The sequence below is a fragment of the Nicotiana tabacum genome, chromosome 6 (assembly GCF_000715075.1).
Source record: "Nicotiana tabacum cultivar K326 chromosome 6, ASM71507v2, whole genome shotgun sequence".
NCBI lineage: Eukaryota > Viridiplantae > Streptophyta > Magnoliopsida > Solanales > Solanaceae > Nicotiana > Nicotiana tabacum.
This window is the reverse complement of record NC_134085.1, coordinates 88,030,676-88,040,501: the sequence shown is the minus strand read 5'-3', so window position 1 is coordinate 88,040,501 and position 9,826 is coordinate 88,030,676. Positions and strand designations below refer to the sequence as shown.

Below are 9,826 nucleotides of genomic sequence, written 5' to 3'. Positions count from 1 at the left end.
GGTAATTGGTTAATTATCGAGAAACGAAATATTACCTAATTAATTAATTGGTTATGTGATAAGATTAAAATTACCTCCCACCTCTACGTGGCAGCAACCAACTTCATAAAGAGATGACTCTTAGTCATTCTTGATAAGTGGCCAAATGATTTGTTACAAAAATACTTCAACAACGTGAAGTGTTATCAAAACACTTCAATTCCAAAGATCTTTCAAAACAAAACCATACTACAATCAGATCCTAAATCTCATTCTTAATATTTTCAATAAAGACCTTTCAACCAAAAGTAAATGTTAGCAATTCTCCTTGCAACCAATTCCAAGAGAATTTTTAGAGTCTTAGCAACAGAGTAATTTTGCGATTCTAAAGAAGTACGGTGCAACCTTTTTCCAGAATATCATACGGATTTTTCCCTACTTCAGGTATAATAAGGTGAAACTCTTCATTCATTTTGCATGATCTCGTAATTACACAAGTTTGATAACGAGGCATAAAGAAAAATTCATGTCCGAAAAGTTACGTATATTTTTCCTAGTCTTGTAAGAACAATATTCAATTGAGTATTTTCTTACTCTAGTCAAGAGAACAGAGAGTCTATATATACAGTATTACAGTATTTAATTACCATTGAGCTATAGTCGATGGGCAGGCCCCTATTGGACAACCTCTGATCAGATGGTAAGTTATATACCGAGTCTACTGTGGCCGAACACTATGAGCGAGCCCAGTTGGCCGAGATACAGAGCCCATTATGGCCGAGCGCCTATGAGCGAGCCTACTACGGCCGAGCAATTATATATATATATATATATATATACCGAGCCTTATAGGGCCGGACAGCTATTTTACTTATTATATTGAGAGAGTTGAGTCAGTATCAGCAGGTAAGCATATGTTCATATTATCAGTTCAGTTTCAGCTTTCAGTATATTGACTTACATACTCGTTATATTATTTCGTACTGACGCCCCTTTCTGGGGCGCTGTATTTCATGCATGCAGGTGCAGACAGACAGACGAGTAGACCTCCTCAGGTGTTGCTCGAATCCAGCTTTATTGGTAAGCTCCCCGTCCTTTGGAGTTGCCGGGTCTAGAAGTTTTGTGTACATTTTGTGTATATATGTAGATAGGTTATGGGTAGGTCAGAGCCCTGTTCCGATCACAGTACATCTGTCAGTAGAGGCTTATAGACATATCTTGTCAGTTAGTGCAATATGTTGGGCTTGTAGGCCCTATACATATATTTTGTTGGCTTGTCAGTTATAGTGGTTATGCCGGCCTTGCCGGCCCAGCTTTATGTTGATATTTAATCAGCGTTAGCCTCTATTCAGTTTTATATTTTGCTTCGCACATAATGTGTAACGTGGCCCATGGGCAGACATTACATATATAGAGCCTCTTAGTCGCAAGTTATTATGCACATTGCAACACTTGCAAGTGGAAATAGATGGGTACGCAAGGAACAAAGATAAAATTGCGAAAGTGAAGAATCGGACAATCAACAACATTCTCTATGAGATACAAAGTATTAAACGCATCTGAAACCAAAATATGAAAATGGAGCCTTCAAACGTGTACATTGTTTTATGGGTTTGTTATACTTCTTTTGCTCTCTTTTTAATGTTTAATATTTTATCTGAATGTTTAGGTGGAACATTGAGATGCCTGCAATTATAGCTATTATCATGAAGATCCACTCTTTGTGATGGTGATCTTGGACTAAGCGCAATGTGTTAGTAATTAGTATGTTTATCATGGCTAATATTAACAAATTCGTACTTATAACATTCTCCTTTGCATTTATTATAAAATATTAGTTGTTGAAACTCATTTTAATCACAAACTGTAGGCTTGAATAAGCCATCATTGCTTGTGTAGAAGATAATTATGTGAAATTTTTACAATAGAAATATCACTGCATGGGAAAATATTAATTCTAACTGTTCCGTCCTATTCATCCCCATCAGTAGCTAGCTTTTTTGGTTTACATTGTTAAATGCATTTTAGGTTGATGCCGAAGCATATTTCTCTTTCTTATTCAGTGTTCAAGTTGTTATTTTCTCAAGCACTGTAGTTGTTCATATCATTTTTTCATATCGATGTTTATTTGAGATTTGTTGTATTGTTTTTAAACTAAGACAAATCGCTATGACCTATTTTATGTTGAGTAAGTCACTAGCAAGAGTTGTAAATAGTTTGTGTTGTTTTTGTCCTTAATATACGTGGATCTAATCATTTTGCTATCAATCTTACATCACGAAGCTTAATATTGTTTTAGGAATTAAGGTTTACATATTTACCTTTTTTTGGGGAACTAATCTTTTAATTTTTTTTTTTAATTGACATAGGATACACTAATACACGTGCAACGCACGTTTCTAGAAACTAGTTTCTCTACATATTCGTTGCACGTGTATGCCAAGATATATAGTACACATTGTCATAAAATAATATTTTTAGTAACTGTACATAAAAAAAATATAGTATAAGAATGTGAATCATCCTTAGGTGAATTATTCTTCCTTAAATACATATGAGTTGAATATTTATTTCGTTTTTATGAGGCAAAACATGTAATTATGTGTATTTCATCTAATATTTCCTTATAGACGATATTCCTCGTGTATGCTCCTTCCATCCACTTTGATTTTTCTGTCATAATCAGGACTCTTATGGTCGACATTGATATATATCCCTCTTGAAAGTGCAACATAATTCATGTGAGAAAATATGTTGTGGCAGATAAAATCCAATATGGGAATTGTTTGACCCTGTGGTTTGGACATGTAATATGATTTTAGGACATAACAAGTAACCAATATATTCTAGGAGAATTACTTGCGCATCAACAAGTAAACCATTCATAATCTTGACTAACTTTATCTCTTTGGATTGTTTTATTACTTTATTTGGTATTAATGCAATATCTTTAACTTCTGTCTTCATGGTATCACGCCTGTATTTTAGTTTCTGTTATTAAATTGTCTCATATATTTAAAGAAGGAAAAAATTTGCACAAAATAATATGAACGAAATTATAATCAGAGTAATATATAGAAAAATGTAGACATCACGATTATAGTTCTGTTAAAGGATTCACGCATAAACCAGTGGTAACTGAATTAATGGCTGAGCACAGAAGTTACCCAATCATAATGGAGGGAAAAGGGCTAACAACAGGTAAAGAGAGTGAAAATATTTTTTTTAGAATTAACTAATTACTTGCTCGTAGTACATGTAAATTTTCGTGTGAGGATATTACAGTTTTGCAAATGGTAAAATCACCATCAAAATAGGATAATCAAATGGTATGAAAAGGAATAAAGTTAAGACAGAAGCATGCTTATCATATGCTAGTGTATTCTTCAAATATTTTTACAGCAAAGTTTGTCATACATAACCTAAACTTAGAAGTCAGTATGATAAAGTTATGTTACCAAATTGCGTAAATCTGTTGCCTTTTGAATTGTCGGATAGATTAGCACATTACTTAACATGAATAGTTGATATTCTAAAATTCCCTAGTTAAATAAGGAAAAACTTTAGAATAGATATAAAGCTAACGATTGGTTTATCATCTTTCATCTTTTCAAGAATTTCATCGATTTTTTCAGTAAAATTACCCCATAAAATAACAACTGTAAAATTAAATCTATATTTTAAAATTTCCAATTAAATTAACTGTGGTTTGTTATCCATATATATAGTATGTGAAATGATCATTTTTCATTGAAATTTGTGATTTTAGCTTGTCTTTCATTTGTAACTATTATCTTTCTTCTCCTGCTGTAACCTTCTCCAATAAGCGGTTCATTGTAACTAACCATGCAACTTGTATCTAAAAACATGAGATTAAAATTAGTGATAAGAATCAAGTATTTATGTACGAAAATGATTTGTTTATTCCTATAAAGGTTTACCAAAGATAGTTCCGAAGAATAGTATGAGTATATAGTGGGTTCCAAAATTTAACTTCAAGTTTGTAGAATCTTAATCAAAGCACTATTATATTAGCATGAGCATAAAAAAATATTCAGATTCCTTTAATAAGATTGACTGCTTACAACACTTATATCTACACACACAGATATGGGTAGAATTAATATAGAATACTTTAATTTAGGCACTTTTTGCAAAGTGGACATGAACAGAATTATAAAGCAAAAGCGTCTAATTTAATAGTTTTATAACATGTCACGTGCTTCAGTTTAAATAAGATTCTTTCATACGTGGCCGTTTAAAAATAATTTTCAAACAGATTCAAGATTATAGGCTGCATTTTTCCTTGTAAGAGAAAAGGTTGCAAGATCACTGGGCTATTGTAAAAAAGGTTGTAGGCATTTAGACCATACAACGTCAAACAAATCATCATCAACGAATGTTTTGTCATTGTTATGCTTTAATTTTAGGGAAGAAATTTTGTACAGAACATGATCGCATAGAGCTTTTCCATAGCAGATAGCAGCAAGAGAAAGGCTACTACAGTAAATTTTAACCCCAAATCCTTCTTTTTTGTTCTCCATGAACACACCAAATACCTAAGTTTTATTGATTTAGAGTTGTCATGCTAACCATTTATATTGCAAATAAATCATGAGGATTATGAATATTATGAAGCATTTTGTAAAAGTTTCAATCACCAAATTGCACAACAATAAACAAAGGCAAAAGAGAAATATAGAAAAATTAGGCTGTAAAAATTAGAAGTAAAGTAAACTGTATTCAAGCCTTGAAAATTAATACTTAATTAAACGCTAGTCATCTCCAAATTCTAACCCTTTCAGAAAAAAATCTGATAAGCAAGTAGATTCTAGGAAACTATGAGAAATAGATGACTAATGAACAAATTGAATAATTTGGCGAAGGAGAATTTGATGCCAAACTTGTTGGTTTAACAGAGGAGCGAGATTGATAGAGAATACCATAGGGGCTTAAATTTTTAAAGACAAAAAAATTTAAACGGTGCAACTGTTGAGATATGATCGTTAGTTCTCTTCACGTCTATCACCGAGCAGAGGTGGCGCTTGAGTTGTAGCGGGTAATTGTAGGGTTTTCTTTTTTAAAAAAAAAAGTTAGTATGATAAGGGTAAATCTATAAATTGACTTTCAACTGAAGAGCTTCCTGCTTTTAATATATTATGATATGACGACTAGTTTAATTACGGGTTTACAGCTGCCTTTTCGTCTCAAAAGTCAATGTGCCACCGAGAATAATACTTCATATGCGTAAAAATAATGAAGGAGTTTGACATACGAGGATCAGATCTTTAATTTTTCATCAAGAACGGACATGAATTTCCTATTGTTTTGGAAAACAATTTAGATAATTAGAAACTATAATACTGTAAGTTACAATTTTTTGCATGAAAATATTTAAAGCAAATGCAACTATTGTAATTAAAAACACTGTTAGACTCTGGAAGAATAATAATATCAAATTAATTGGAATGAGGGAGTAATAAATAAGATAAGAAAATCATTACAGTGGATTTAATTAGGTAATCAATGAGAATACTTGAAAATATGATACTAATGACTATAATGATATAATCTAATGTTCCGCCCTGCCCCCCCCCCCCCCCAACCCCCCAATGAATACATAAATGGGAGCTGCAGAATATTTTTGTGTTTAATTCCTTATGATCGTATTCTTAGGAATATTATACTCTAACTGAGTAATTAAATTGAGCATGCAATCTGTACTTTATACGTAGTATAGACATAAATCATAAGAGAATGCTTCTCTTCAATTTTGGTGGTCTCTAAAGCTAGGTGAATTTAAATTTGTTAGGCTAATGTATGCAGTGCGAAAATAGATTATAAGGAACACAATACAATTTAGAAGTAGAATTGTGTAGTGTCATATCAACCACTGATAGAGAAATTTCTTTCATGACACAAGGCTGGCTTAATTAATTAAAGAGACACTTGGCACTCTAAAGACAAGGCCAATAAGAGTGAAATACAAATCGCGGTGGCAAAAATAAGCAAAAGAAGAATTGCATTGCGCAAGTAAATTATTAATCAAAAGGAAATAAATACTATGTGGATAATTAATTAAGTTCTCTCCAATATTAAATGTCATCCTAGCTACTAGAGTACTGTCATGAGAGAGGAACATTCCAAAGAGCTGCATCACCTTCGCCGCATGAATGGTGCACATCTTTCATCCTCTCTACCGACTTGCATATCCCACTGCATGGCCAATCAAATGATGCCACACACATATTCCCTCCTTTGGCCTTCCACTCACAATCTGGAGGTGTTCCACAGCACATTGAACGCTCATCCACATGCTCCACTTCCAATCCAATTAACCATGATCCCAATGATACGTCTTCATTTGCATATCTATGTAATATCCCCCTATTTTAATTTTTCCATCATACAATTAAACATATGTCATTCTTCAACTTGATATTGGTCTAAGAGGCGTTGCAATATATGTGTGTAAATTAAAGAACTTACGAGTTGATGGAGATGTAAGAAGCAAGGTCTCTAGAGATGCCATATATTTGACCTGTGGCATGCCGGAAATACTTGTTCCCTTCTTCTCCAAATTTCCAATACTCAGGCTCATGATACCTTAATCCTCTGCCAAATCAATATATTTATCAGTCAAGTACATTTCTTCTTTTACTTTTCGAGAGGGAAATTATATACGTTTATGTTTTGTGGAACAAACTAAATGAAAGACGCCTCACTTTTGGGAAAGAACTGGCCCTGACTTCATGCACCCAATGTAGACTCTTGGTTTGGATTTGTATTTTGCTAATGTGCTAGCAAGCATACCTGCAAAATGTTGAGAGAATTACATAGGCATGTATAGTTATGCATGCATTTAAGGAAATTAATAAAGTACTATATGAGCTTATATATAGAGGATTTAACTTATATATATTGGCACTACAAATTTTTTTATCCTATTAATTTTATTTAACCAATCATAGCAAGTTATTACTTTATTTTCAGGTTACAATATCAAATTTGCTACGAAAGATTACTTGTTTTTAAAGTTCAACTGAACTTAATGATGTAAACAAATCTATACATTATTTATGTAAATTACCTAAGTTGAGATGGACATCATCGTCCACTTTAACGTAGAAGTCAGCGTCCCAAATGGAGACAGCTTTAGAGAAATACAATCTTGTCTTGGTGGACAGTTCATGATAACCCTCAACGTGTTCAAGTCGAAGGAAATCCTCGTACTGAGCATCCTCACTGTCAATGGCACGATCAAGAACTCCTCCTCGTGTAGCACTGTGTCCTATCACAAACCGTATCACGATTCCCTTCTCTTTCTCTAGCTTCCTTAGCTTATCCCCTGCCAATTAAATTAATGGAATACAATAATTCAGATTCATCAATCTATTTCAAACTAATAGAAGAAGCTAAGAAATAGTCAAATTGAAGACCTTTAGGCATCCAAGTTTCTCTAAGAGAATCGCGTCTTTTTCTGCTGCTGAATGCGGTATTAATTCCCACCACGATGAATGCTTTATTCGGTGTGGTGTGATTTGAAGCTCTGTTTTCCTTTGCGTTTTGACTGATTGTTTGCCTTGTCCGAGCTATTGCTAGTTCATTCTCCAATGTTGATATACTTTTATCAAGTGATCTGTTAATTCGAACCCAACATTCATAATTAATAAAAAAGAGAATTAAAAGATAGGCTATATAACAGGCATTGACTTGTGGATTTGAGCCTGTGCTTACTGAATAGCTTGATGAGTTTTCTTAACTTCTCCCATGATGTCTCTTGAATTGCTTTCGGCTAATTTCTGCATAAAGAAAATATCATAAGTCAATATTTCTCATGACAACAATACTTGTTTTTTAAAGTTTCAAATTAAGCTTACACGCTTGGGATCACATTCACGTGAAATAGTTCTAAGCTTCTCATGGTTGAAAATGCTGGGGATCACAAGATCATTATTCATTTCAGAATTAGGTTGAGTCCATATTCGGCTACTAAAGATTGATCCAGCCAGAAAGCTTGCAATGCATAACACTAATATGGATTTTCCAGAAACCGGGAATTTCCCTGATCTCATTTTTGAATTTCCCAGTTTGTTGAGCTCCCACGGCCACAATGTTGACACCGGAACCCAAACTCGGCCACTGCTATTTAGCTTCTTTTCCTTCGCCAGCAGCACCCTATTGTTTGCTGCTGCTTTTCCAGTATTCTTCATGAAGAACAACATTTAATATCTGTTATATATAAAATGATAATGACTTCAAACCTTGGGCTGGATAATTTATAAGGGATATCCGTTATGGTCAATAAAACATGAGAATATTCATGGCCACACAAACAACATATGATATTCTTGAAGAAAATTAAGGGAAGTTAAACATGTCATTGCAAATTGCATGGTATGTCAAGGACTAATAATAACAAGCACTAATGCAGAAAGGTGTTTGGCTTGACACGAAAGATACAAATTATCTTCCTTTAACAGACCGAAGAACAGAAATTGAAATATTGGACAGAAACTCTGTATCAAGAAGAAATCATGTTAGGCAGATTTGGAAAATCTTCAGTGAACTGAAAAATCGAAACAGCTTGGTCAATTATTTCTCTATAGATCAGAAGATATTAACCTTACTTTCTGCATTGAATTGAGGATTCATTTCTCTCATGTGCAGTGTCATGATGTTTGGCATAAACAAGAATACCTCATTTGGAATACAAAACAAATGGAATCAATGCACATTAGTAAATGAAGCATGTAATTACGTACATGCATGAACTAATATATAAAATTAATATATTCACTTTCAGCTAAAAGACATCTTCTACAATTGTTTGTCAAATATGCATTTAAAGTAAAAGATAAGATGGTAGGTAGTACCTGCTAGGACATGATAATTGAAGTGGCTGGCATGCAGATATGAAATTATGTGTCATTTTAAAGAGGCTTATTACATCTTCCCTTTCCTATTACATGAAAGAGTCCAGTTGCAACCATAGGCAGTTGAATCATGTGACTTTCATGTTCCAACAAACTGTCTGCCCTATTTCAACAGAAGAAATTCCTCTGTCCTTTTTCCTATTGTTTTGAAGCTACAGATAGGCATGCAATACGTTTCTCTTTTATGATTAACACTTGCATACGGACATCCTATTCATTGATGCTATTACATTTGAGAAACATTGGCCTAAATTTCAGCAGTTCAGAAGCCACTGTTTGCTCATAATGTCGGAAAGACAATTACATTTAGGATACATTGTAACAGATTGATCAAACGATAAAAATACTTATCATAAGGGAGTCAAATTTACATATCATGATTCAGAGCTTAGCATTCGATCTCCTCAAATGTATATATTTGAAAAACCTTTTGAAGATATGAAATATATAATTTCTTTTAATTGAAGGGTGTTGGCCTAATGAAGGTTTGTTTTGAAGATTGACAAAGGAAACTCAGGCATGAACCAGGTCCATCCCTTGTGTGCATAGGCACGGGCAGATTCGAGCATGTGGAATGCACGTGAAGGAGATAAGCTTAACTTGGTATAATTGATATCTCCTGATCGAAAAGGTTGCATAAGTAATAAGGAGAAGGACTCCTTACTCAAAGAGAACACTATCCCAGATATGGAAAGAGTTCGAAGTTGAAGTTAACTAGAACTCTTCCACCAAGGAAGAGTAGCATCAGAACTCTAGTTATTTTCTATTTTACCAACTCTATAAATCGCATGATGTTCTTTTTTACAGGTGATGCACACACACTGAAGTTACGCACGAATTGAGAGCAAAATAGCAAGGCATTTTGTTACTGTGAGTGTAAAAGGTGCGATCCTGAAGCTATACAAACCAGA

At 33.6% G+C, this 9,826-nt stretch overlaps 1 protein-coding gene across 4 annotated transcripts; it reads right to left on the bottom strand.

Annotated features, from left to right (window-relative positions):
• Positions 1-5,884: 5,884 nt before the first annotated feature.
• Positions 5,885-8,981, bottom strand: LOC107829716 (putative beta-1,3-galactosyltransferase 8). Of its 4 annotated transcripts, none has more exons than XM_016657212.2 (8): positions 8,856-8,981; positions 7,860-8,186; positions 7,717-7,781; positions 7,419-7,618; positions 7,070-7,327; positions 6,705-6,792; positions 6,469-6,594; positions 5,885-6,366 (listed from the first exon to the last, which is right to left on the bottom strand). In XM_016657212.2, the coding sequence occupies exons 2-8, from the start codon at positions 8,052-8,054 to the stop codon at positions 6,105-6,107; spliced, it is 1,194 nt and encodes a 397-aa protein (XP_016512698.1). In that variant the 5' UTR covers positions 8,055-8,186; positions 8,856-8,981; the 3' UTR covers positions 5,885-6,104. The 4 variants fall into 4 exon arrangements, with proteins under 4 accessions (XP_016512698.1, XP_016512684.1, XP_016512670.1 ...); XM_016657198.2 differs by having other exon boundaries at positions 7,860-8,211; positions 8,856-8,926; XM_016657184.1 differs by lacking the exon at positions 8,856-8,981 and adding an exon at positions 8,605-8,649.
• Positions 8,982-9,826: the final 845 nt, after the last annotated feature.